Here is a 27,279-nt window from a genome sequence, read left to right on the forward strand (position 1 = left end):
TATTCTCTCTTGGGCTTTTATTCTTCACTAGTAATGGTGACCGTTCTTTAATAGGTTGTCTCTACAAGTAAATGAATACTTGGCACAGTGCTTGGCATTTATGAAATGCTCAAGAAGTGGTAGACTCTATTCTCATCATTATTCATGCTATTGTATCTTGTATCTCCCTGGGAATATAGTGTGTTTTACACATAGTAGGTACTCAACAAATGTTTGATGAATCTCTGCTTTGGACAGATAGACAGGTTGGGTTTTCTCTCCTTTCCTGAAGGCACTCCTGGTGGGCAACTCTCCTCCACTTCCCATACTAGGTTGAAAATTATTCTGTTCTTCTGTAGCAACAACTTGAGCACTCTTGTTTGGTTTTCTCTCAGTCTTATACTTGTTCACCTTCAAAATGTTTACTAGTTGGTACAGTATGCTGCAAGGAGGTCCCCCTCCCTCCCAGCAGAAAAGCAAGGCAAAGGAAGTCTGCAAAAACAACCAGGGGTGTTAAATTACTCATGTTTATTTATAACAGACCTTCAGCCAGTACAGTACAAAACTTACAGTAGTATATCTCCGTTACACAAATATTTACTTACAATATATTACATATACAAAATGCTTTGCAATAAGTCTCAAAAGCTAGTTTAACTCCCCTTGAGAAAGGAGAAAAACTCTTTAAAAAAAAAGGTGGGGGAAGGGGGAACCAAAGGAAGAGGAGGAGGTGAAGGGGTAAGGTCCAAGGAGACACCAAGCATAGGCTACAAATGAAACCCTGGGAGAGAGAGAAGAGAGGTGGTATTGCACTTGCTTCTGTGTTTTATTTTTTTTTTCTTTTTGTTCTTCATAACTTCTGATTAAAAATATATATTATATATATATTATGTACACAAGGAAAGAAGCTGCCGGAAGTATTACAAAATCCCATCTGCAGCTTGGACACTGACACGAAGAAACAAAGGTCTGGAAAAGTGTCTATTTAGAAATTTTTTTGTGTGGTGTTGATTTTAAATATCAATATAAAAGGAAAACACCTCTTTTCTCCATGTGGGTTTCAATGTATTTTTTTTCTTTTTCTTTACTTTTTTTTTTATGCAAAAGGCTGCTGGGAGAGAACATGAGGATGTTTGAGGTTCCAGAGCTGGAAGGCTCTAGAAAGTAGGATTTTGTACCTAAGACCCTGGTTAAAGTGCAGTGATGGTCTGGAGAGAGACAGAGTGCCCTTCTCTCCCCTCCTTAGCACCTGGTCTTGCCCTTCCAGTCTCTGCTCTCATGGGCTCAGAGTATGGCCTCAGAGCATAGTCTTTCATGTTCCAGGAGGTTACAGGTGCCAAAACTGACTGGGGGAGGGGACAGGGCACCCTAAGGCTCTGATACCCCAGAAGGGACTAGTCCTTATGAGGTGTCACCAAATACACAGCAGCAGAAGAGATGGTGAGGGCAGGTCTAACAGGAAGGGGCTCAATAACCAGAACAGTTGAGGGGAACCCCAGATATTAATCTCAGCTCTGCTGCCATTCTGAAACAAGGAGCCAGTTCCCTGGGGTGTTCTCAAGAAGACTCTCCCCTTCTCCAGAGACCACTCTCCTCCCAGATGACTCCCCGATCCTCTGCCCTTGGCAGCATCTGTTTATTGCTACATTGTCAAGGAGGAACAGTCAACCCACAGTGCCCCTCCTTGACAATCTGGTTCTCTTGGGGAGACCACATAGTGGGGGAGAAAAGGAGGAAGAAGAGAAGTTTTTTAGGGTCTCCCTTCCCATAATAGGGTAAGGTAGACTCTCTTAGAGCCCTTAAGAGCCCCAATCCCAGGGTCTGTTCCTTAGCCAACCTTTTACCATCCCCCTAAATTATCCCTGATAGGGAGTGAGAAAAGTAGGAGGCAAAAGAGCCAATAAGGAAAGGACATGTGGAAAGAAAGATGGAAGGGAAGAGAAAAGGGGGGAGAGAGGGAGAGAGAGAGAGAGAGAGAGAGAGAGAGAGAGAGAAGGACCAAGTGTTACAACTTGTGAGGTGTTGTGTTTGGTTTTTACTTTTTTTATCTTTAAATATAGAAAAACAGGCTTTGGTTTGAATCTCAAGGAAGCAGAGAATGGGATGGCTGTGGCCTTGGGCAGGGAACTCTTATAGAAAGAGATCTCCAGTTGCAGTGGAGCTGTATCTCCTCCTGCCCCCTTCTCACTAACTAGGTTACCCAAATAGCCAGGGGTCTCTGCAGTAGCCAGGAGAGTGCCCCCTCCTGCCCTACATCTGGGAGCTGAGTGTAGAGGGGGCAGTAAAGGATGACCCCCCCAGTTCCGTTATGCCCATCCCATTCTTGCTGGGACAAGAGTGGAATGGGGAGAGGGGCACATGCCCTTGCTCATCCTGGGATAATTTTTGGTTATACTGAAAATTAGGAGAGAGAAAAGAGACAGCCTTTTCTCCCTGCCACTGATCCTAAGAACAGGGCCCAGGAGCCCGGGAATGAGAGGGTGAATCCTGCTAGGGGGAGAAGAAGAAGGCAGCGTGATGCGGGGGGCTGAGGGTACCCCCTTGTTATCAGGCAGCAACTCACCAGTTTCTCATAGGACAGGGACCACAGGAGCCCCTGAGAGCCCAGGAAGGTCACTAGAGTGAAGAAGCTTGAGAGGTGGGAGAGAAAGAGAAGAATTTTGACCCATTCCCTTCCCTGGTTCCCATTTAGGCACCTGTGGCTCCAAACGTGTCAGAGACAGAGGACTGCTGACCTAGCCTTGGCCCCTGAGAATATAAAATTGGGGCCCTCCAAGGAGAGAAAAACCACCACGGAGTAGACGGGCAGTTTGAGGAGAGAAGAGAGAGATATCACATCCTAGAGGCAGATCCTGAATGTGGGCTTTGGGGAACTCGTATTACTAGGGGGATGTCAAGAGGACCCTCAGTCCCATGGTGCCTGGGGAGAATTTCTTCGGCCTCTCCTACTTCCAAATGAGGGATTTCTTCATTCGATCAGGAGTAGTGCAAGCTGCCTAAAGTGAGAGGGCACAAGAGGTATGGAGTACCAGGTTGAAGGGTCCCAGAGAGGAGATATAATGCCACAGAGCTAAGGTAGGTCCAGAGGGAGCTATCAGCATCAAAACTGAAGAATCAGATAATGTAAAAGATGAGGACTTAAATCAAGAAGCTCAAGGTCTCTTAGCACTAAGAGGAGCTTCCTACCCCTGGGGCTGTTGGAGAAAGCTGGATCAAAGAGAAAAATTAGGTCTAAAGCAGAAGGGGACTGTGGGCAGGAAAGTGGGGTGTGGTAAGTGACTGATATAAGTTAAAAAAAAAAAAGAAAAAGAAAACTCAACAAATTATATTAATAAATAACTCAGTGAGTATGGTGGGATGAGAGGAGAAGAGAAAAAGGAGAAACATAAGCAAAAGACCTGTTTCATCACAATGCTTAGATCAGTCAGGGGAGAGGAGGAGCACAGGTGAGGAGGGGTCAGGGTCAAGTGTGAAGTCAGGTAGCCAGTAGCGGGGCTACACAACCCAACTCCTTGGGACGTGATGGGGACAGGGCTAGACTCCTGTAGGTAGGGCAGTGGAGTGGTGGACCGAGGGGGGACGCTAGGTCGCTAGCCCACCTTGTGCTCCCCCCGGACAATGTGGGAAGAGAATTCGTACCGGTCCTGGCTGTGGTAACCACAGATGTTGCACTCGAAAGGGTCTCTGAAGCCATGGCAGCCCATGTGGATAGTGAACATGACATGGTCCAGGAAGAGGATGCGGCAGTGCTCACACTTGAAGGCCTTCACCGGCTCACCGCTCTCGCCCACCACCCGAAGCACTTCCTTGGAGGGGCCTGGGGTGCCCCGCAGTAACCCCTCCTGTGGCTTGGGGTCCTCTTTGGCGTAGGCAGGACTGGGCCGGCCCACCACAATGGTGGGAGGAGGCTGGGGTGGGGGACCCTGAGGGAGGGATACCACCGCCCCAACCCGATCTTCGTGGTTGCTCTCTGTATCTGTGGAGTCCTGGCAGCCATTGCTGGGGGATGCCCCGGGGTCAGTCAGGGGGCCTCGGGCCCGGTAGAGGAGGGGACCTCCATCAGCCAGATCCTCGGGTCCCTCACCTGCTTCTCGGGACCCTGGAAGCTCCAGTCGACCAGGGAGGGGCTGCATCTGAGTGTAGACAGAGCTGATGACGGGCGTGAGTTCTGAGATGCAGTTGGTAGGTGGAAGGCGGAGGGGACGCAGATGTTCTGCCCCCACAAAGGCCAGAGAACCTCCAAAGCCAGGCTCCAGGCCATGGTGTGGCACCAACTCCACATCCTTCTCATAGCCACCCGAGTTCACATCATAGGGGAGGTCTGAGAGGCTGAAGCGCATCTGCTTTTCGCCTGTGGAGAGGAGGGTCTCAGCAGGGCTGGCTTTGGATAATTTCTAAGCTCCCCCAGGATTACTTCTTCATTTTCTTTCCCCTGGGGATGGCTGTAACATTATTCACCACCCCTCATTTACTTCCCTCAAGGTCAGGTCCTGTGTGGGGCTGCTCCCTGACTCTGGGCTATAATCTTAGGGAAGGACTCAGTGCCAGCCCACTGGTCTTGAATACTTCCTTCGTTGCTCTCTATAAAGCTCCAGGTCCTTAGAGAGCTAATGACCAGGGCCAGGTGGGGGGACCCCATACACACCTCTTCTCTCTGACTCTAAGGGTCCTTCACTCAGCCCCTGTAGACTGAAGTCCTTACTGTTTTCAAAAATTGGAAGAGCCTGAGCCCCTGACCCCCTCCTCTTACAACCAACCACCTGGAGAACCCTCAACTCTGACCCCTCTTCCACCCTCGCGAGGGATGCTCTCCCTCTCCACTCCCCTCCTGTTCTGGGGATAGATTCTGAGCACCAAAGACCACCAGACCGCTTTCTTTCCCCCAAGCGAATCTCCAGACCCAGTTGGTCTAATGGCTACCAGTGCTCAGATTTAGATGAGCTGTGGCTTAAAGCTGATGTCTCCTCTCCAACTGGACTCTTACCTACAAACTTCTGGGGAGTGGAACGCTTGCGTTTGGTGAGGCTGTTGGCCAGACGATCAATGAAAGTTGGCCTCTCAGAGGATGAGTGCAGCATGGAGTCTGGCACCATCTCCAGGTCCCGTATCTCATCACCTAGTGGGAGGGAGGTGGGAACAGGTAGGAGCAGCTGAGTAGGGGTAGCAGTCTGGCTTCCTGCCAGCTCAGCTCCTGGCCTCACCACAGCACATTTCTGATAATTTGGGGACAATTAAATACATGTGGCCCTTGATTGTATACTTCCTTGTACTCTCTCTCTCCCATTAGACTGAGGACATAGATCAAATCCTCCCCTACCTCTGGCTCTCCCTGCAGTACCCACCACAGGGCTCTGCACCAACTGGGGTGCTCGGCACATTTACTGGGGTAACTGTCCCTGTTCCATAGACCCCATCCCTTTGTGGGGGTAGGTGCTGGGATTGCCCTTGTCCTGCACTCCCTCCGGCCTTGTTCTCAACTCCCCGATGGTCCTACCTGCAGGCTCACCTGACTGGCCAGCCAGAGCTTGGGCTTCAGTGCTGAGACTCTGTAGGTAGTTGTGGCACCGCTCCTTGTGCTCCTCCAGGGTGCTCTGCTGTTTGTAGCTCCGGCCGCAGTAGTTACACTTGTAGGGCTTGCCCACCGTGGGAGAGGAGACTGTGTAGGAGAGAGAAGAGAAAGCATTGGAGTTACTTCTCCCTGTGCCCTGGCTCTGCAAAATCGCCCAGGAGCAAATGTGCGCGGGCGTGAGGGGGAAGGGACGTTGCTCAGTCGAGTTCTTCTGCTTGTCTTCCTTTCCCCAACTTCAGCTGCAAGCACGGACAGATGACCAAACCTTGGAGAAGAGGGACAACGGGCAGCTATGGGAGGAGAGAGGGGACCCAGGGCACATAGCTTTGGACTGTTGGTGGGCCTCAAGATGGCCAAATTGTTGTTCAAAGGAAGGGAGGACCCAGGGACTTTGTAGGGGGTCATCCCTGGCAGGCAGGCTGGCCCCACCCCAGGATCTCAGAGTCTGGGGCCCAGACTGTGGTTTAACCTTTCCATGTGGCAGGCGGGTATAAGTGCTGTTTATCAGACAAGGGGATTTTTTTGCTTACGAACTATCTGTTTCAGTTTGGAGGAAATTGGTGGGCTGGAGTGACAGAAACAAGAGCCCTTAGATCTGCCAATGTGGGGAGGGGCAGTTTTCACTGACCTTTACTTGTACTCTTACCTCCATCCCTGGCCTGGTTTTACTACTCGTTTTTCTTTCTCTCTACACTGAGATACCAAGAGAGCCCTAGAAAAACCATCACTGATAGAGAAATTCTGAGAAGAGGAAAAAAGAAAAGAACAAGAGGAAAGTAAAGGCGAAGAATAAAAGGAAGAGAACACCAACTTTGGGGGTCTTTTTTTAAAAAATAAAGAACAGGTTATAAAGATTTTGTTTCCACTGAAGAAAAAAAGGTTGGAAAAACTGAGATCAACACTTCCTTTAAAAACTTGAGAGATGATATTTGTGAAAGTATCTTGCTACTATTGAGCAGGGACTCAGGAGAAGGTATCTCCAGGAGGCTGGTAATTACTACCCACCCCCCAACGCCTAAACTGGGCCTAGTCTCAATCAATCTACTGCCATTTTGCTCTGGCACTGTAAATCCGAGTGTTTGGGGGATGAGATGAATGCCGTGGTCCTCATCCATCCAAGACTCTTGGGGAAATGATCTAACATCTAGGGGAGGAACTCCTTTTTTCCTATAGTGTGGGCTGTGACAGAAAACATCTCACAGAGATGGGATCCAACAGTATATGTGTCTGCTTCTGTCCCTAATAATCTCCTACAGAGCAGCATCCAATATCCACCCAGCTGGCCCTGCTGTTTTGGTAGGAATTCTAGGGGGCCAAGCCATCCTTGTCCCAAACCAGCAGGGGGAGCCACCCCTTTTCCTCAGAAAAGGAGCACAACTCCCTGGCACCTGCCATTAACGGGATTCCAGCGAGGCTGCACAAGAGCTCTGTGATAATAACATCTACCTTGGAATTGTTATGAGGATCACATGAGCGAGGAGACACACGTGAAATGCTCTGTAGATTATAAAGCATGAATCAATAATGATCTTTCTCCCTGGTTCTCCACATACATAGAGATAAAGAGGTCCCAGCTCCAAAGTGAGAGAATCTAGAACAAGGTAGGTGGCTGGGAGAAGTAGAGGGTGGTGAGGTGATTGCTCTGTCCCTTTAAATCCTGGCCTAGGAGAGTTTAAGGAAAGAGAAAAACAGCAAGGAAGGTTTCCAAGGACAGACCCTACTAATTCTTTCCTCTCTGCCCTTCTTCCTTCCTTTTCCCAATCTTGAGCTCCCTCCTTCCTGCCAGCTCAGCTCCTGGCCTCTTCCCAAGTCCAAGCCAAAAGCTTAAAACTCAGCAAAATGCTTCAAAAGTGCTATCTGTCCAGCTGATTCAGAAAGACGTTGACTCAACCCGCCTTGGCTGGGGCTAGGAAACCTGGTTAGTCCAGTTCCCTGGCACTGTTCCAAACACTGACCTCCAGGCACCCTCTGGATTTGCTGTTGCCTCTGGGAAGGTGACAACCTCTTGGGATGGGAAACAGAAATGGGATACTCTTTTCCTAGGCGTCCTTTCTTCCAGTTTGGGAGGCCCATGGAAATTTTCAGAAACCAGCAGGAAGTCAAGGGGAGACCAGACAGAGTGGGGAGATGCAGATGGTGACAGGTGTGGGGCCTGGGGCACACGGGAGTAGAAGGAGGGGTTTCCCTGGTGCTCAGCAGTGGGGGGTGACGGGGCCCAGAGGGTTCTGGCATCAGCGTGAACTTTAAAACCCAAGTCGGGGGACTTCCCTGGTGGTCCAGTGGTTAACACTCTGCGCTCCCAACGCAGGGGGCCTGGGTTCAATCCCTGGTCAGGGAACTAGATCCCGCATGCTGCCACTAAGAGTCTGCATGCCGCAACTAAAGATCCTGCATGCGGCAATGAAGATGCCGAGTGCTGCAGCTAAGACCTGGTGCAGCCAAATAAATAAATAAATAAATAAATAAATAAAAACCAAGTCAGGGAGGGTGACTGTTGAGAGCCAACAACATCACCCAGGCTCCTTCTTGCTCCCTATTACAGAGAATGGCAGACGTAAAATACCCCATCAAAGAGCCCCAAATCCCCCATGGGGCCTGCTGCCCTGCTCTGTGAGTGCTCTGCCCTCCTCAGTGGCAGACACTGTAACTCCCCCAGTACAAGAGAAGTGGCTGAGCTCTATTTGCTAGGTGTCCCGGACAGGTCACCTACCCGAGTGTGTGCGGAGGTGGCCAGTGAGCGCATCACGCCGGCGGCAGGCGTAGTTGCAGAAGGGACACTTGAAGGGCTTCTCCCCAGAGTGCAGCTTGATGTGGCGCAGCAGGTTGCCCTTCTGGGTGAAGGAGGCACCGCACTGGTTGCAGTGAAAGGGCCTTTCTCCTGCGAGTGGAAGACAGAGCCCAGACGACCGGGCGTGAGGAACTGTGAAGGTTAAACCTAGTCGCTCACACTCTGCTTCACCCCGCCCGGGGGAAGGAAGGTGCTCAGAACACATTTCTGAGAGGCAGGGCTGTGCCACACACACAAATCCTGCTTTATAAGGACCCCTTGGGAACAGTCTCACCCTGAGATGTGGACTAGAGGTGTGTGGCAGGGGGAAGGGCGCCAGACCTAGAACTCTGGGCCAAAGACTGTTGTTAAGAACTGAGCCCCGCAGGGCCCACTCTGCCCCAGAAGTCCGAAGCCCAAAGCCCAAGAAAGCTGGGAAGAGGCTTCTGTGTTCCTTTTTTTAAAAAAATCATGAGACAGGGACTTCCCCGGCGGTCCAGTTGTTAAGACTCAGTGCTTCCACTGCAGGGAGCAAAGGTTCGATCCCTGGTCAGGGAACTAAGATCCCACATGCCTCGCAGCACGGCCAAAAAAAAAAAAAAAAAAAAAAGAGTCATGAGACAGAAGGGCCCAAACAATACCCGTTGGACTATAGGACCCTTCTTGAGGCTACCACACCTTCCCCTCCGTCACCTCCTGAGACAAATACCAGCTTTCCTTTGTAACAACAGCTGAGGAAAGTGCCAGGAAGTACAGGTGTTGAGGGAGTCCAAATTTCATCCCCAGACTTTTTTTCATCAGCTAGAAATGGTGCTGGGAGAGACCCTTCCCTTCCTGAGGCTACCCCACTGCGGCATAGCCTCGCAGCACGGCCTCTGCCTCGGGGCACCTGCTGTACTCACCCGTGTGGCTACGCTTGTGCACCATGAGCACGTTGGGTCCGATGCAGACCATGCCACAGACGTCACATTTGAGCTTGCCATTGGGCAGCCGGATGCCACCGGGGGAGTGAGGCTCTGGCCCGCTTCCATCACAGTAGCCCAGGGGCTCCGACAACGAGTCTTCCACGATCACACTGTCGTCCTTTTCCAGGAGCCGCTCATCCGGCCCGAGCAGTCTGCTCGACTCCTCATCGCTGTACATCTCCACCTTGATGGAGTTGGCTGGAGGGTGGGAGGGTGTTTAGGATACAGACAGGCAAAGGGTGGAACCTGCTTGTGGGCCAGAAAGGCCCTCCTAAAGTCGGAAAGGCTGTCTCCAAGCCCTGAGACATTGAGGCTTTAAAAGAAGCCAATCCGGGCTTCCCTGGTGGTGCAGCGGTTGAGAATCCGCCTGCCAATGCAGGGGACACGGGTTCGAGCCCTGGTCTGGGAGGATCCCACATGCCGCGGAGCAACTGGGCCCGTGAGCCACAACGACTGAGCCTGCGCGTCTGGAGCCTGTGCTCCGCAACAAGAAAGGCCACGATAGTGAGAGGCCCGCGCACCGCGATGAAGAGTGGCCCCCGCTCGCCACAACTAGAGAAAGCCCTCGCACAGAAACGAAGACCCAACACAGCCAAAAATAAATTAATAAAAAAAAAAAAAAAAAAAAAGAAGCCAATCCGGGACTTCCCTGGTGGCGCAGTGGTTAAGAATCCGCCTGCCAATGCAGGGGACACGGATTTGAGCCCTGGTCCGGGAAGATCCCACATGCCGTGGAGCAACTAAGCCCGTGCGCCACAACTACTGAGCCTGTGCTCTAGAGCCCAGGAGCCACAACTACTGAGCCTGCGTGCCTAGAGCCAATGCTCTGCAACAAGAGAAGCCACCACTATGAGAAGCCCCCGCATCGCAATGAAGAGTAGCCCCCGCTCGCCGCAACTAGAGAAAGCCCGCGTGCAGCAATGAAGGCCCAACACAGCCAAAAATAAATAAATAAAATAAAATAAAATAAAATAAGCCAATTCGGGACTTCCCTGGTGGTGCAGTGGTTAAGAATCCGCCTGCCAGTGCAGGGGACACGGATTCGAGCCCTGGTCCAGGAAGATCCCACATGCCATGGAGCAACTAAGCCCGTACGCCACAACTACTGAGCCTGCGCTCTAGAGGCCGTGAGCCACAACCACTGAAGCCCTTGCGCCTAGAGCCCGTGCTCCGCAACAAGAGAAGCCACCGCAGTGAGAAGCCCACGCACTGCAGTGAAGAGTGGCCCCTGCTCACCACAACTAGAGAAAGCCTGCGTGCAGCAACAAAGACCTAACGCAGCCAAAATAAATAAATAAATAAATATTTAAAAAATGAAAGAAAGAAGCCAATCCCCTAAGTATCCTGGGTGGTGATATGGGGTCCTGCTGGGACCTGAAACAACCTTTTCCTCCTATTCCAACCACCAGGCAAATAGGTTTCAAGAGAAAAAAAGTTGGGGTACATGGGATGTCTTCAGTTACTGGGGAGAGGAGGAGGCTAAGGGAAGCTTTTTTCTCCATTCTCTTGTCATTAGGAAAGATGTCTGGCTTGGCCCTGGGCAGGAAGCCAGCAAGTAACAGTGGCGGGAAAATGGTCCTAGGAAGACCAAGACAGCGGGCTAAAGAAAGAGCAAAGCTGGAAGACAGAAATGGCTCACACTATCCTCCTGCCCCATAGGACCAAACACCTCTACTCCCCTCCGTAAAAATCTGGAGAGGGGGATGGAGGAGGGAGGAGCCATGGAGGAGAGAGCTTTGGCTCTAGCTCTGACCTACATTCCTGGCTATTCCAACCATTTAGAGAATGTCACAGATCCAGGGCCAGCTGAGGAGGGGCAGTCATGGGGACCCTGTCTGGCAGGAGACTAGGGGGTGGTGATGGGGGGATCCTTCTCATCTCTATTTCCTAACTCCAGCTCACGACCATTTCTATCTACTCATTTCTCCAGCTCCAGAATTTCTCTTTGGAGCCTTTACCTTAATCCCACCCGCGCCTCTTTTAATTCCACCCTAGTCACTAGGCAGTGACCATTCACTCTCCTCTCAGAAGTCAGGGAAACCCCAGACTGAGCTCCTGAGTCCTGTTAGAGACTCTGAGCCGGAAACCAGAGGAGGGCAGCGACGGGGAAATGGCTGCCATGGAAGGCGAACTGAGGGCACCTAACGCCAGGGAGGGCAGGAGGCTGCACTTACCACTGAGTGAGCGGCTGGGAGAAGAGTGCTGGCTGTTGGGGCTGCTCACTGAGGGCCCCACTGGGGCCCCGAGGAATTCCTTCTCCAGAGATGAGTCCCCGCTACCTTGGAGGAGAGAACAAGAGGGGAGGTGAAGTTGCAGCACGAGCCATTTACTGTCCATTGCCTAATCTCTTCAAAGTTCAGTTAAGTTTCACAAACATTTATCTCGTAGCCATGTACAAGGCAGTGTTGTATGCCTGGCACCATACCTTGTGCCCTCGCCAGCCTGGGTGCCCGGTGCTGACTTCCACGAGCTCAGTGGCTGCGCCTTGCCCACCCTACCTTCATCTAGGCCTGAGGGGAAGAGCATCATTGCCTGACGTCCACAGGAAGCAGGGCTGGGGCTGGGCGGGCCGGGGTGGAGAGGAAAATGGGGGCCTCAGGAGGGAGGTGGTTCAGGACAGACGTTCTTCCCTACTGTTCCTCTCCGGAGCCCCTGACACCAGGTTCGGGATCTGCAGGAAGGGCAGCTGAAATTGTCCCTGAATCTAATGATAATGATAGTAATCATAATAATAGCAGCTAACATTTTAATTAAAAAAAATTTTTTTAATTTTATGGCCACACCGCACAGCATGTGGGATCTTGGTTCCCTGGCCAGGGATCGAACCCACACCCCCTGCATTGGAAGTGCGGAGTCTTAACCACAGAACCGCCTGGGAATTCACAATAGCAGCTAACATTAATTGAGTACTTACTACATGCCAGAAATTGTTCTATGCACTTTAAATGAATCATCTCATTTAATCTTCACAACAACTCTGTGAAGTAGGTGCCAATATTATCTTAATTTTACAGATGAGGAAACTGAAGCACAAAAAAGGCTATGTTACTTGTCTAAGGTCAAGTAGTGGTGGAACCCCAATGTGATCACAAACAGTAAGTACCCATGCCTTAACCATCACCTGTATAGCTAACTGGGAGTCACTGTTTCAGTAGGGAAGAACTGGGCCCATTCGACTTTCTAAAATCAGCAGAAATGTGGCTACTCTAGAAAGCCTCCATCTGATATGATTCCAATCACATATTTACTACTTGATGTTCCCTTGACAGTGAAATAATCAGTTTATTCTCAATATATTCATTTTAACTTGTTCACAAATTGCTTTGTAAAAATGCTTTTTAAGAGTGTCATATATGTTTTTAAAAATCAGATAACACACCTGAAGATACGAATCATATCTTTAAAAAAAAATCCCTCCTCCCCACAATCCTCTGCACAAATATACAGGTGAAATAAAACACATGTAGATAAACACACACAGACACGGACACATACCACATATGCAGATACACATAAAGAGAACATACCTATTGGGAGAAACATAGTCATAGCCTTCAACATTATCTGCTAACATGAACATGCATAGATGTGTGCACACAGGCCTAAATATGGAAGACAGACAGAGAGAGAGAGAGACAAACCCTAAAATTCATCCCTAAAGTCCACCTATTAGTATTTTACCCAATTTCCCAGCTATGCACATACTTACTTTCACAAAATAAAGATTCCATTATAAAATGGTTGGAGTCTTGGGCCTGAGGCAAGAAATCCGGAACACACCCTCCTGAGGGATCCCTCTCCAGCTTTGGTCAGTGGGAAGAAAACAACCACTCAGGACTTTGGGACCATTTCCCATTCATATCCTCTACTAAAAGTCCCATTTCCCCCACTCTATCCCATCAAAGCCTGAGGAAATTTGTTCACTACCTATCGAAGAAGCCTTATGGCTTGAAACTGAGGTTCCCCAGCTGGGGCTCTTTAGATGAGCCATGGTTATCTAAAAAAAGTTGCCCCATATCAGGACCACACACATATCGTGAAGTGAGCATCTCAGAGTTGTGGGTTGAGACTTGTAGACTCAGACCCAGTTTTAAAATATGTCCTTTCAACTAAGAGTAGTGTTTGCTAAGGTTAGAAGGGCTGAAAGGTTATCTTCTCATTCCTTTTCAAATGTTAGTGCTGACTTGTCCTAAATCACTGGATGTTAGTAATGGGGGAAGAACAGGGCTCTGGGCCCTGGCGCTGAGTCCTTGACCCTAAAAGGATGAGTGAGCTTGCTGGAAATCCATTGCTGGTCCCAGCCTACCAGGCTGAGGCTGCCTCTTGGGGCCTGGGGCTTGATATATGGGGAAAATATCCTTAAAGGGATATCTAGGGACACTAAGGGAAAAACACCCTTTGTGGCTCTCCCTCTTAAGGCCTGGGAACAGGAGGAAGAGCAGTTACCGCCAGAGTCACACCAGTAGTTCAACGGGCTCTTTGATGCCGTTGCCTTCCCTAGGATAAAGGTAAGAGGCAAAACAGGCTCAAGTCTACTTTTATGGGGCTAATACATAAAATAAATCCATTTCAGGGGTCAGAAAGTCTTTTGGGGCTCTAGGGATTTTGAGTTTTAGCTGGAAGGTGAAGAGAACTGGAGTCAGATTTAGGAAGTTCAGCAGTTCCTCTCTCAGCCCCAGAAACCCCAGTGAGGGAATTTCAAATGCCTGGGACTCCCAAGAAATCCCAGACTGTCAAAGCCAAGAATTAGGGCTGCTCTCAGGTCTCAGAGAAATTTTCTTGGTCAAAGTCATCACAGATTGGCTGAACCCCCAGAGGGCAAAGCCAAATCATGAGGTTCACATCAGAGGAACCAGGAGGTGGGCAAAGGGCATAAAAGCAGGAGGGAGAGAAAGGAACCAGAGCAACATCCCACCAGCTAAATGTGTTTCCCACGTTGAGGGGGTCCAGCCCTCCGCTCCTGCTGCCCTTCCTCCATCCCTTCAAAGAGTGGCCACCTAGGGAAGAGCCATGAGGTCCGAGAGCCTCCACACTTCTCTGCAAGGGACCTCATCCTAACCGCCTTCCTCTTCTTGACCATGGGTTCCAGGGGGCAGGATGCTAGACTGCTAGCAGGGAAGAGTGGGGTCAGGAGCAAAGAAAGACGCCCATCCCCAGCTCTATTGTGGGGAGGAGGCTGAAGCCCCTCAGATCTCAGTTCCAGGCTGAGGCATCTGCTGCCAGGGCTCCTCTTTACCTCGATTCTTTCTATTGCCCATTCCCACCCCAGCCTGTCTCGGCATTGGCATTTCACCCCAGGCAGCTCTACATCTGTCCCCAAGGCCTAATCAAGATGTCACCACAAGCTCCCACTGTCCAAGTCACAGCCTTTGCTTAGCAACACCAAACACCATTTCCCATCCTCCGCAAGTGTAAGGAGGAACGCCCCCTCCCCTGCTATACACACAGCCCCCATCCTCTCCCTCTCCTCAGCCTTGGGAGTTGTTACTGAATTGGCTCCCTAGCCCCAGCACCCCCCTTCCCCCCTCCACTAGCCACCTTCTGCCTGAACTTACATTATCCTTCCCTTGCCGGTGAGACCCTGGGGTGCGAACGCGGCCGCCGCCTTGGAAACGGCGAGGGAGTGCGGGTGGTGTGTGCATGTCTGCGTCTCGGTGGCAGGCAGGGGTGAGCCCAGCCACTCACCTTCCAGGAAGCGTGGATTCCTGGAAGTGAGGGGAACCGCCGTCATTTCGCAGGCAGCGGCAGCGGCACGGTGAGCAGGGGCCCACGGCTGCAGCCAGCAAGAGCTCAGCCCAGGGTGTGTGTGTGAGCGTGTGTCTGTGTGTGTGTGTGTGTGTGTGTGTGAGTGTGTGTGTGTGAGAGAGAGAGAGAGAAGGAGAGAGGGAGAGAGAGAGAGGGAGAGAGGGAGAGAGAGAGAGAGGGAGGGAGAGAGGGAGAGAGGGAGAGAGGGAGAGAGAGAGGGAGAGAGGGAGAGAGAGAGAGGGAGAGAGAGAGGGAGAGGGAGAGGGAGAAAGCAGAAGCAGCACAGCTTGGATGTGCCTGGGGAGGGGGCTGGAGAGAATGTGTATGTGGTGACGGGGGCTAGGCTACAGCATCCCTTCCTCAAGCCAGTGAAGGGCTGGGGTTGGGGGGGGTCCACAGGGAGGGAGGCAGAAGCCGTTGCCCTCGTGCCCAGCAGACAAAGAGGAACTGCACAACAAATGCCTGAGAGAGACAAGAGTGTGTGCAAGAGAGAGAGAGATGGATGGGCCCACAGGGTTGGGGGAGAAAGGGGGGCCCCCAGGGAAGGCCCAATCCTCTGCCAGCTGGGGAAGCCAAGGCCTCAGAGGTCATGGGGCCCAGGACAGCGGGCAGCTTCAAGGCTCTCAGATCGGCAGAGAGCCCCTCCCCCACAGAACTCAGGCTCTCCGTATCCCTCCTTTCCTTCCTCCTCCAGGAGGGAGGTCGCTCTCCAGATCTGGGGACTGACAGCCTCCCCCTTCCCAGCAGCCAGAGGGCCCTGCACAGTCTGATCTCAGGCTCGTGTTGCTCTGTGGCCCTGAGCCCTTTCAGATTCCAGGCAAAGTACTGGTATAGTCTCCCCACCTCCCCTCCCCTCCTGTGCCCCTGGGGCCCCAGCAGCCGACAGCCCTGGCTGAATCCGCCCTCTATCAAGACAAGGCCTCTGCTCCCTTCCCTTCCAGAGGAGCTGCTCACTGACGTGCTGACCTACTTTGGAAGACTAGATTTTCTGATTCCAAGAATTTGGGGGTGGGAGGGGCCGTGAAACTTTGGGCTGTCTACCCCTGGATCCCTTTCTGCCAAGGTTCCCTTAAACATTTCACAGTCCCAGAAAACTTGGGACAAGCACTGCTCAGTCAGTTAATTGCACGAGCTGCGTTTGAGCAACTCAGTTTCCCTTGAAAGATAGGGAATGGGGGTGGGGAGAGCACCTGTGTGGTAAATTAATGGATTCCTCCTTTCTTCCCTCTCTTCCCCAGGAGGGAATGATCTGCACCTTTAGAAAGAGATAGGGGAAGAAAAGGTGGATTTTCTGAAATAGGTTCTATGCGGTGGGAAAATCTCTTCGAAGAACAGGAGAGATACCCTCTTCATCAACTGGCCAGGCAAGTGAAGGCCCCCAGGTGTGGAGGCGGAAGAGCTGTGATGACCGTGAGGGGGCCGCCGCGTACTTTAGGAGGGGTGTACACCGCAGCCTTTCCCACTGCTTCCACATCAGTCCGGGAGAGAAGGGTCAGCGACGGGCACTCAGGCACCCCTCCCGTGAACTGTCTCAGCCACGCCCAGTCCTGCAGGGGCTGCTTTTCAGTGCTAATGTTAACCCTGCCTTGATTTTCCCCTGTGCCTCTCTAAGGTGCAATAGCTGCTGACATCTAGAATTCTCAGAACACAGATGAGGGGTTTCTGGCCTCCACTTTCATTCAAAAACCATCCTGTGCAGAGGACTCTTCTTATCTAGGAAGTGCCACCCTGCTGAAAGCAGGGAAAAGCTTGGTTTCATAGCACAGTGAAGCCAACACCCTCAGAAGTTTTCCTCTAATACCCAACATTCTCCAGAGATAGGACTGAAAAGAGCTCCATGGGATTTCCCCAGCCGGCTTCCTAGCTTCTCATTTGCCTGCCTTAGGGCAGGGACTTCTCCATCTGAGTGTTCCCCAGCACCGACGCAGGGTCCTGAGAACAGGTGTTCCTCAATAGTGGTTTTCTGAATAGGCTTAACTGAGCAGGAGGTAGGAGGATTGGCTGGTTCCTCAGAAAGGCCAAGACTTTAGTTCCAATAAAGTCTCTTTCAACTAAATCAGTCCACTTGATCCCTGTTACTCTGTCCAGCATGTAACAGGTATCAAATGCCTGTACCCATTCCAACGCCTTCCCTCCTTAAATGAGAAAGGGGTCAGAGTCAACTTCTTACCTTGACATTATGCAGGTGTTGTCAATGACTCTCATATGTGTGTCTGACCCATCTTGCTATCTCCCTTAGCGCATGCCCATAATTCCTCCATTGGTCCCACTTTAAGGTAAAAAAATAAACTATAGGTCATTTCTACAATGGTGCCTGGATTACTGATGGGGATACGCATCACCTCAAAACCCAATTCTGGCTTCCCTTACATCTTACAATCATTTCCTGCCCTAACATTCTAATGGTCCAAAAAATGATTCCTTCCATCGTAGAGACAAACTCTGTCTTAGGCCCTTTCCTACACCCTCAGAGAGAGCCAGATGAAGTTCCTCATTTCTTTTCATCTTGTGAAACTCTAAGAGGATCCTGATTACTTTCATATCCCTAAAAGCCACCCATCCTACAAGCAGTGATCTCTTCTGCCTCAATAAGAGTATTTGGCAGGTATAAAAAGCTACGACGTTATGATCACGGAAAGGATTGGGGGAGAATTGGGCTCTCTACCTCTCCTTCAAAGGTGTAAGCTCTTGGCCCACTGGCTGAATTCAGACCATAGATAAATTTGGCTTCTTGCCCCATGGAACATTTTTTAAAATATGGAATTATTATTTTTAAATGGAGACATTTCATATAAAATCCTGATTTCTGATTTCTTTTGAAAAGCTTGAAGTTTGGGCCATACTGGCTACGCATTCCCACATGGCGATGCCTGCTGGACCCTGCAGAGCTGCTGCTCCTTGAGGTAGGACATGTGCTCTCCAGTCCAGGACAGTCCCCATCATTCTCTTCTGCTCATTATCCAAAGCCAATTCACTCTTTTACATACCCACCTGGCCCCTGCAGGCCTCTGAGGTTTGAAACCTGGCTCTGCGCTCTACCTGGCTGGGACAGGATGTCGTGTTTAGCTGGTGACCTCAGAGCACAGAAGAAGGAATCTTATCTTCCTTCTGTCTCTTTGTTTCAAATCAGTCCTCTCTCTAATAGTCTCCACTCATATTCCCCTCCTATTTCCTTCACCTACTCCTATCCTCCAAGATGTCTGGGAAGAGAATCACTTTTTAGGGAATGTAAAATGACCAAAATAAATGCACACCACCAAGAGTGAGTGACAGCTCTGTGACCAGGGCACTCAGAGGTCCTGTGCTAGGCTGAAGGCTCTCCACTCTGCTCCACAGGAGAGCATCTGCTCCCAGCCCCTTACAAACAGAATGCACAAGAGGGCATACCAGACATATAGGAGCGGCCATTGCTGTCTTCTATGTCCATCTTAGAGAGATTCTGCTGGAAGAGAAAACAGCTACTATTAGAAGCCAGATCTGGAAAGGGAGTAGGTTTCTCTCTGACATTCTGGAGTTAGCAAGAACCCTAAAGGATCACTTAAGTGTGCTCTGACCTTATCCTAAAGAAGCAAAACCTCATACTTTGTCCCGGAGAGAAAGACGATGTACCCTGACTTACAAACCCCAGGGTCTCCGCCAACCCCCAACTTCTGCAGGCTTCCCCAGTCTCTCGGGTGGAAACACTGTCTTATTCTACACTGGTCCCTGATTGTGTTGTTTGGAGAGTAGACCCTCTCCCTGTAAGTGGAGCTGATGGTGTAGGAAAGGAGACAGGTTACAGCTCAGCTCTCATGAGGCAAAGAAACAACCCCGTAGAGGCTCTAAACCTTGTTAAGGATGGGGTAGTAATAGGAGGAAGAAGCTAGATTCGGTCGTTCAAGGGATACTTTTTTGGGTGGAAGGAGGGAGGGGGACAGGAAAGTAGAAGATAAAGGAGAGCAGCCCACCTCAAGTTCAGAGAGGAATCCTCTACTGAAGGTGTAACAGTCAAATTAAACCTTTAAGTGTTTTCCCCCTTACTTCTTGTCGATTACTTTGCTATGTTTATTTTTTTAAAAGGGGAGTTGGGGTGGGAACCTGAATTTAAAATGCAGGTTAGGGCTTCCCTGGTGGCGCAGTGGTTGAGAGTCTGCCTGCCGATGCAGGGGACACGGGTTCGAGCCCTGGTATGGGAAGATCCCACATGCCGCGGAGCAGCTGGGCCCGTGAGCCACAACTACTGAGCTTGCGCGTCTGGAGCCTGTGCTCCGCAACAAGAGAGGCCACGATAGTGAGAGGCCCGCGCACCGCGATGAAGAGTGGCCCCCGCTCGCCACAACTGGAGAAAGCCCTCGCACAGAAACGAAGACCCAACACAGCCAAAAATAAATATAAATAAATAAATTAATTTAAAATGCAGGTTAGTCTATTTGAGGGAAGGCAAACAGTAATTGGCAGTAGAGTATTAAACAATCAAGAACTGAGGATAATTAAAAGTGATAATTTGTTGCAATGAATTATCCCAGGAGCCTGTGGGAGGAGAAAAAAAAAATTCTATTTGGTGGAAATTTACATACATCCAAAATTGCTTTCAGCAGTCATCTCATGAAAAATAAATACCCCAGGGGTAGATTTTGGGGAGCTAGAGTGGGGCGGGGGAACAGCCTGAGCTGCCACCTGGATTCTTGGTCTCTTTGAAGGATCTCACTGAGGCAGATGGATGGAAATCTGGTTTGCTGGTAATACTATATTGATAGAGGTGGGGATGGGGGCTCTGGAGGGCACACAGGGGAAAAGTGTCTATCACCCTGTCTCCCTCCCACCACACTCCAAGTCATTCTTGTCTAGTGCTGAGAGACATCATACTCTAAAAAGTCTCATGAGAAAGCCTGACACACGGGCTCTCCTTCACTTCGCAAAGCAGCTCTCCCTAGATTTCATTAGAGAGATTTCTAGTCTCACCTAGGACGCCTGGGTGTGGAAGAAAAAATTCTCCAAGTTTATTTTCAACTCCTCTTTTCTTGACATCCTCCCCGGGATGGACTGAGCTTTGGGACCAGACTGCTAGACCAAGCCACAATAAGAAGCGGTTCCTTGAAGGTTCCCTTAGGAGCAATGATGAGAAGAGCCCAAGTCCACAGTGGTTAGTGAACTCATACCCTCTGGAACTAGCCATAGAATTTGCGGTGGTCAGAGATGGAAATACGAGGGAACGCGGTCTGGTACTCATGGGGTCCCTTTCATTTCCGAATCATTAGCTCCATAATTGCCCTTTGGGATTTTGCAGAGCTCAAGATGCCACATGTGACTTCCCTCACACCCCGCCCCCCCACCCCCCAATGCAGGAGAAGCAAGAGTGAGTAGGTTTTTCCCCATTTTCTGCTTGGAGAAACTGAGGTTCAGAGCAGCTAGGTGACTTGTCTCAGGGCTCATAGTGAGCCTGGAACAAGGAAAAGAACCCAAGTCTCCTGCCTCTCTGAGGTGTGCTTCCTTTCAAAAGCCAGGGTACTCAAGGCCTTCATGGATCTTCTTGCTTTTCCCTGGTTCTAACATCTTTTCCTTTGGTATGATCCCCGTGGGAGTTGGGTCTGTTACTTAAAAAGTAAGAGCAGGGACTTCCCTGGTGGCACAGTGGTTAAGAATCCACCTGCCAATGCAGGGGATACGGGTTTGATCCCTGGTCTGGGAAGATCCCACATGCCGCGGAGCAACTAAGCCCGTGAGCCACACCTACAGAGCCTGCGCTCTAGAACCCGCGAGCCACAACTACTGAGCCCGTGTGCCCCAACTACTGAAGCCTATGCGCCTAGAGCCTGTGCTCCACAACAAGAGAAGCCACCACGATGAGAAGCCCACGCACCGCAACGAAGAGTAGCCCCCGGTCACTGCAACTAGAGAAAGCCTGCGCGCAGCAACGAAGACCCAACGCAGCCAAAAATAAATAAATAAATTTATTTATTTATTAAAAAAAAAAAGTAAGAACAAATTGAGCAGGCTCTATGGGGAGAAATATCCTAATGCGATTTTGTGTGTGTGTGTGTGTGTGTGTGTGTGTGCGCGCGCATGTGTGTGTATGAAGGGGGAGCTAGACAAGCACTAGGTGGGCAGAACAGTTGAAGCACAGCATTCAGCTATGCTGAGTACTGGCTCAGGAAGTGCATCTCATTCTTGGACACCTGCCCTAATGGCCCCAAAACAATTTCCAGAAGGGTCTGAAGGGTCTGTTTTCTGAGTTGGACTTCGCTCCTAGAAACTGAGGAACTGAGTTCTTCTGCTTCTTAATTTTTCTTAACAGGTGCTCCATGACACATCTTGGGAAAAATCAGTCTTTAGCTGTCTCCAGCTGGTCTAAATGCCAAGTTGGTAGCCCTGGGAGTGAGACCGGACTGAGATTCTGCTGTTCCCAATCCTGGTATTCCAAGAGCCAGGAGCACATCAGGAGATGTACTTCACTGTTTGCTCAAGTCTTCAGGCAGCATATCCCTCTCCACCTTCCCACTCCCTGCCCCTCAAAGCACCTTCTCCCCTGCCTGGCCTGCCAGGCAGATCTTAGTGTCTCCTTAGAGGAACTGGGTCAAAGTAGGCAGTGCCAACTGGAGACACACCACAGCGGGAGGAGGCATAAAGAGGGAGAAGCTAGTGACACAAGACAGGTTTGGTTCAAAGATCTCAAAAGGAAACTGGCTTTATAGCAACACAGACACCATTCAGTGATGGACGTAGGCACATATGTACTGTAAATTCAGTTCAGTGAGCTGAATACAAAGCAACTAGAAACAGCCAGCCTCCCAATTCAAAAGGAAGTATTTTTATGAGGAAGGAGGAAAGGTTGGTCATTGTAACCCGAGACAAAGACTTTCTTCCATGTTCTTTTGAATGCACCTGGCACCATAATAAGAATCCTCCATGGCCCTGGCTTTCTTCCATCAACATGATATCGCATTTAAACAGAAATGGGCAGGAATGGGTATCCCTTCCAGACAGAAGATTTCCCACCACACTTCCTGAGAAGCAGCAGGTGAGACCAATCCAAGGTCTGACTTCCAAGGTCAGGCATCAGCTACCACCCTCATCTCCCCATCTCCACAAAAACGTTCCCACAGCTCTAACTATTGGTGAAAAAAATATCAGAAAGTCAAGTTTTCTCTGTGTAGTGGCTCTGAAAGCCTAAAAGAATATGGACATCACAAGTAATTAAAGCTCTTCAAATCCTCCAAAGAATCCTGTTTGATCCAGTGAAACTCCAAGACTGGAATTTAAAACACACTCCATGTGGCTTAGTGGGTAGAAAGGTAGTGAGGAGGATGTCGTTGGGAAAGAGGGTGAAAGTGGAGAGAGGGGCAAGGATCCATGCCATCCTTTTGGCTGCAATAGGGAGGAGGGGAGATTTTTTTCTCTGGTCTCTCTTAGGATCTGGGATCTGAGGTGGAGTCCAGTGATTTTTTAAAAAAAAATTTACTGGGGTATAGTTGATTTACAATGTTGTGTTAGTTTCAGGTGTACAGCAAAGTGGATCAGTTATACATATACATATATCCACTCTTTTTTAGATTTTTTTCCCATACAGGCCATTACAGAGTATTGAGTAGAGTTCCCTGTGCTATACAGTAGGTCCTTATTAGTCATCTATTTTATATATAGTAGTGTGTATGTGTCAATCCCAATCTTCCAATTTATCCCTCCCCTCCCTTACCCCCCTCCCCCGTAACGATAAGTTTATTTTCTACATCTGTAACTCTATTTCTGTTTTGTAGATAAGTCCATTTGTAGCTTTTTTAGATTCCACACATAAGCAATATCATATGATATTTGCCCAGTGATTATGAACAAGACAGATCTTCCCACCTGCCTGGGATTGAGCAGTGCAGGTACTAGAAGTGGACCAAACCCAAGCATCATCCTCTCCTGTCTGTGCCTTCCTGAACTGAATGAAATCTCAGCAAAAAACATGTTGGAATCACAAAGCTGGCTCTGCTCTCTATCAGGACTTTGAATAACTGGGGAGGGGGAAAGGGTAAAGGGTTGAGAGAAGAGGTGGAATTAGGTATTGTTTGCAACCTGACTACACGCCGCTTTCCAGGAACCAGACCTAGACATTGAGCGATTTGCAGCTCTGAAGTGATCTTTAGGGTCAACCTAGTGCCCTCTGAAGGAAACCCACCAACCTTTTCTCAGCTTATGTGTCTGTATTTACAGCAGAAAGATCTGACTCATTTTCACCAGGCTGTAGATAGTGACCTGTTTACTTATAACACAGACGAGGACAGCTCAGCTTCGTTATCCAAGTGCTTGGGGAGCAGTGTCGGGGGGATGAATTCTCAGGTCACCCTAGGAATGGCCAGTCTCTAAAATAAGAAGGGGTAAGAGCTGGAAACACCACACCTGGGCAGTGGGAAAATATCACCTCATTGTCTCCTTTTAGCTCTCAGTTGGATGCATCTTTTCTCTTGTTCTTTGTGCTTCCCTGGCCTCCCCACGTAGACTGCGGAAGAGAGAGAAGGCTAAGGTTTACGGGTGGGAGGAGAAACAATCTCACCCCTCCCATGTCTCATTTCAGGACTAAGGAAAGGGCCAAACTAAACAGTTTAAATCACCAGGTGTGATGCACATGAGATGATACTTTCTGGGGCTTTTGGGTATACCCTTGAGTATATAAGCCCTGTGTTCATAGAAAGGCTCCACAAGGTCACTGCTGTTCAGCTGTACCTTTTGGCAGGGGTGGGTAAAGTAGAGCAGGGCAATTCAATTTGAGGTTTATAATAATAAGTTTTGAAGCCAAAGATGCCCAAAACAGGGTTTACTATCTCAAGTGAAGTTTGAAATGACATGGAAGTCTCAATTAACTATTCTGATTGGGGTAGGGTGGCAAAAAGGTGGAAGAGACAGAAACAATTGCCTTTGGTGGCAGTCCTGGCCAGAAGTCCCTAATGCATGGTGACCAAAAGAGCTCACTGTTGTTTGGGCCAGGAAGATGTTTTCAGGCTCCTCTGCTAACAACGAATCTTGCTCTGACAATCCAATTTAGTAAGCCTCTGTTCATTTGGAGGGCCTGGGGCAGGGGTGCTCCAGGACCTGGGGAATCTTGGAGCTAGAATGGAGTTGAGAGATGATCTCCAATCGCTTGGTTTTTAACAGAAGAGTTAAACTAAGCCCAGAGTCACCCATCTGGTTAGCGATAGAAGTAGGACAAATAGAACCCAGGTTACCAGTCTGGGCTTCTTTCTACTACAGCACAAAATCAAATCTTGCCATAGCAAGGTCTGGGGCTCCTCTGCTTGCCTTCTTTCTTGGGTGATGAAATGAACAGTTTTGGGGTCTCCATCTTAGTGACTTAAGTCCTTGAACTACAAACACAGGTCTATGGATGGGAAGAGAAATAATGCTCTCCCTCCCATGTCTGTTTTCAGAGATTATGGGCCTGAGGAAAAAGCCAACCTAGACTCTCACTAAATCTCTTTAATGTAGGAACAGGGCTCCTTGGCTCAAGGATTAGACCAGCATACGTATTCCAGCAGAGTCTGCAAGGTCGATGACCCTTGGGGGGGACCAGGCCATTCATATCAGCACTACCCTTTCTTAGATGCTTTCCTCTGAAAGACCTTAAACCTGTCTCTCTGTTTCCAATACAGAGTCCCCAACTCTTCTGAGAAAAGGAGGCAAATCAAAGAGCCTGGAATTCAGAGCTTTCTCCAGCAGGGTCAAGAGACCAACAAAGGGAGTCCCTCTGCCTGTGGCATTGTCTATACCCACAGGGTTCCACACTCCTATTTGTTCCTACAGAGCGAAATGAGGCTAGAAATACCTGCCCTACAATAACTTTTTTTTTTTAATCAGTCACCAATTTTATACACATCAGTGTATACATGTCAATACAATAACTTTTTATTTTTCCTTGACTATTTTGTGTGTGTGTGTGTGTTGAGGGAAGAGAGATGGCCAGTCTGGGAGGAAATAATTTCTTTGTGGATGTTGGGTGGGGAAGGTAGGATAAAAGGTGGGATAATGTTCCTCCCATGCTGGGAAGTACTAAGCACGTACTAAGAGGAAATAAGGAATAAACTTTCAGTTGCATTTTCCACTGGAAAAAAGTCAGGACTTATTTCTGAGCCAAGTCCTCCAAACCTACTGAGAGTAAGGGGATTGCCCAGAAGCTACAATTGAACTAACTAACTGCACTCAGTGGGCAACAAAAACATTATGTTTTGTGCTTGAGACATCAGCATCTATTGAGTAGGACAAGATATAATTCTGAAGCTGCCAAATTGAGGGCAGCTCCCACCATCCTGGGGCCCACCCCAGAAGCTCCACTGAGACCTCTCCTGCTTCCCAATGGTAAGGCTATTTTCTTCTTTAAAGACTTTATTTTTATCTCAGGAGCCATTCTTTTGACGGTTCTCATGACCCAGGGAGCAGTCTGGATTCTCTGAATTAGGCTGTAAGTGGGGAAGGCTGAAGTCCCCCGCACACCACAGAGCAAGGTTCACTGACCCACTGGCAGACCCATGAGGAGATGAGGAATTCCCGGCTGGGCATTTCACATACCCCTACCAAATAAGATGCTACACCCAAAGGGTGTCTGATTTGGCCTTTTATCTGGTCTTGTCCTCAGAATCTGAGTGGTCTTAAGTGGAAATATTCTAGGTAGTCAGACACCTACTTTTATTGCTTCCTAAGGACATGGACATGTACCTTCACCCAGACAAAGTGAACACGTAGCATTAAGGGGAAACAGCCAAGCCTCAATAGTCTGCTGCTTGGCCATGATTTCGGAAGGCCTAGAGCTGACCTATGAGCAAGTCACAACCATACCAAGCTCACCACTGATGCTTTGAGGGCTCGGACTGGGGAGACTGGAGTATAGCTGGAGCTATCAGACATGTAAGTGGGGGTGGATAAATCACAACAGTAGACAGTTTTGCTTATAGGAGAAGGGACTGAGGTGAAAGAAGGTGTGCAAACTTTGACACAATGTGGTTGGTAATACATCAAATCTTCCTAGACGCAGAGTCAGTAAATTCATGACCTTGGAGGGGGAAATGGGGTACCATATTTCCTAAACATCTCTTATCTAAAGGTCCATGTTCCCATTAAACATTGTCACCAGACAGGACCAGTCATAATTAAAAAAAAAAAAAAAAAAAAAGGATAGAAATCAAACAGTGAGAATCTACAACTACAAGGGCGAAGACAGTAACTGGGGATGGGGCTGTGTGAGGAGATATAGGGAAGGCTGTTTTAGTTTAGACCTGCTTCCCAAGTCTGTTGTACCCTCTGGTGGTCTGCCCCAGGGCTTCCTCTGTGTTTCTTCCTTAGGGCTCCTACCCAATGAATCTCTTCCTTCCCAACCTTGCTTCTCAGGTTCCCTGGACTTCTCACCCTACATAGTACCCCAGACAGCACTTTTCGCTCCACCCTAAGTTTCTTCTCTACCACATGTTTCTCCCACTCTGCTCACTGCCTCCCAGTCTTCCCACTTAGGCCTATGTCTTTCTCTCTAACCTTCTTGACCAACACTTTCCCCCCACCCCACCCCGCGCCGCCTCTCGCTTCTTTGCCCAGGTACCCAGTCTAATTTTCCTTTCTCCGCCCTGTCCTTCCGTTCTACCCCAGCTGTACCCCACGAAGGAGCCTCGCGCACACCAGCTCCCGCCTGTCCTCGGTCCTCTGCCGTGACCCATCTCCCGCCCTTTTAGGACGCCTAGGTCCCTGCTACGTCCCCCTCAATCCTGTGGCCTCGCGCCAAAGCCCCCATGCCAGCTTCCTCCCTTGGGCCGCAACCCACCCAGCGACCCTCTTCCCGCCTCGCCCCCGCCCACGTGTCCCCCTCCCTTCACACCGAAGCCCCTCAGGCCCCGCCCCCGGCGGCCGAGGCCCCGCCCCTCGCGCTTCGCCCAAACCCCGCCCCTCACTCACCTGAGGCAGCTCCGCGCGCGCGCGCAGGCTGGGCGGGAGAGGGAGAGGGGAAGGTATTGGGGGAGAAGGGGGCGGGGCGGCGGGGGTCCCCCACTCTGGCCCGGGCGGCCCAGTGCGGGGGGAGTGGGGTCACTGAGCCGGCCGCAGCCGGGCCGGAGGCGGGACCCGGGCGCTCAGCGGCGGCGGCGGCTCCATCTCCATCAGCGGCTTCACCTGAGGAGGGACGGGCCCCCCCCATAAACCCCCCCAGCACGGCTGTCCCCCCTCCCCCGAACAACTTCCGGCCCCACTACCAGGCGACAGGCGGCGTGGCTGAACACCGAGCGCCCACAAGCTGGGGAGACAAGGGAGGAAGAGCTAGG

General features: G+C 50.0%; 1 protein-coding gene across 5 annotated transcripts; it reads right to left on the bottom strand.

Moving 5' to 3' along the window:
- Positions 1–565: 565 nt before the first annotated feature.
- IKZF4 (IKAROS family zinc finger 4) lies at positions 566–27,158 on the bottom strand. 5 transcript variants are annotated; one of them, XM_061206506.1, is made up of 9 exons: positions 26,918–27,158; positions 18,413–18,464; positions 17,196–17,294; positions 11,455–11,559; positions 9,218–9,478; positions 8,259–8,426; positions 5,474–5,635; positions 4,964–5,095; positions 566–4,330 (listed from the first exon to the last, which is right to left on the bottom strand). In XM_061206506.1, the coding sequence occupies exons 5-9, from the start codon at positions 9,456–9,458 to the stop codon at positions 3,570–3,572; spliced, it is 1,464 nt and encodes a 487-aa protein (XP_061062489.1). In that variant the 5' UTR covers positions 9,459–9,478; positions 11,455–11,559; positions 17,196–17,294; positions 18,413–18,464; positions 26,918–27,158; the 3' UTR covers positions 566–3,569. The 5 variants fall into 5 exon arrangements, with proteins under 5 accessions (XP_061062489.1, XP_061062491.1, XP_061062492.1 ...); XM_061206508.1 differs by having other exon boundaries at positions 18,413–18,467; XM_061206509.1 differs by lacking the exon at positions 26,918–27,158 and adding an exon at positions 23,387–23,411.
- Positions 27,159–27,279: the final 121 nt, after the last annotated feature.

This window comes from Eubalaena glacialis, chromosome 11 (genome assembly GCF_028564815.1).
Source record: "Eubalaena glacialis isolate mEubGla1 chromosome 11, mEubGla1.1.hap2.+ XY, whole genome shotgun sequence".
In the NCBI taxonomy this organism is placed as follows: domain Eukaryota; kingdom Metazoa; phylum Chordata; class Mammalia; order Artiodactyla; family Balaenidae; genus Eubalaena; species Eubalaena glacialis.

Coding starts and splice junctions, on each gene's coding strand:
- IKZF4 (XM_061206510.1), bottom strand. CDS start 14,922: ATGCACACACCACCCGCACTCCCTCGCCGTTTCCAAGGCGGCGGCCGC. Junction 13,084..14,835: donor ACCGGCAAGGGAAGGATAAT/GTAAGTTCAGGC, acceptor CACTGACCAAAG/CTGGAGAGGGATCCCTCAGG. Junction 4,331..4,963: donor CACTCCCCAGAAGTTTGTAG/GTAAGAGTCCAG, acceptor TCCTCTCCACAG/GCGAAAAGCAGATGCGCTTC.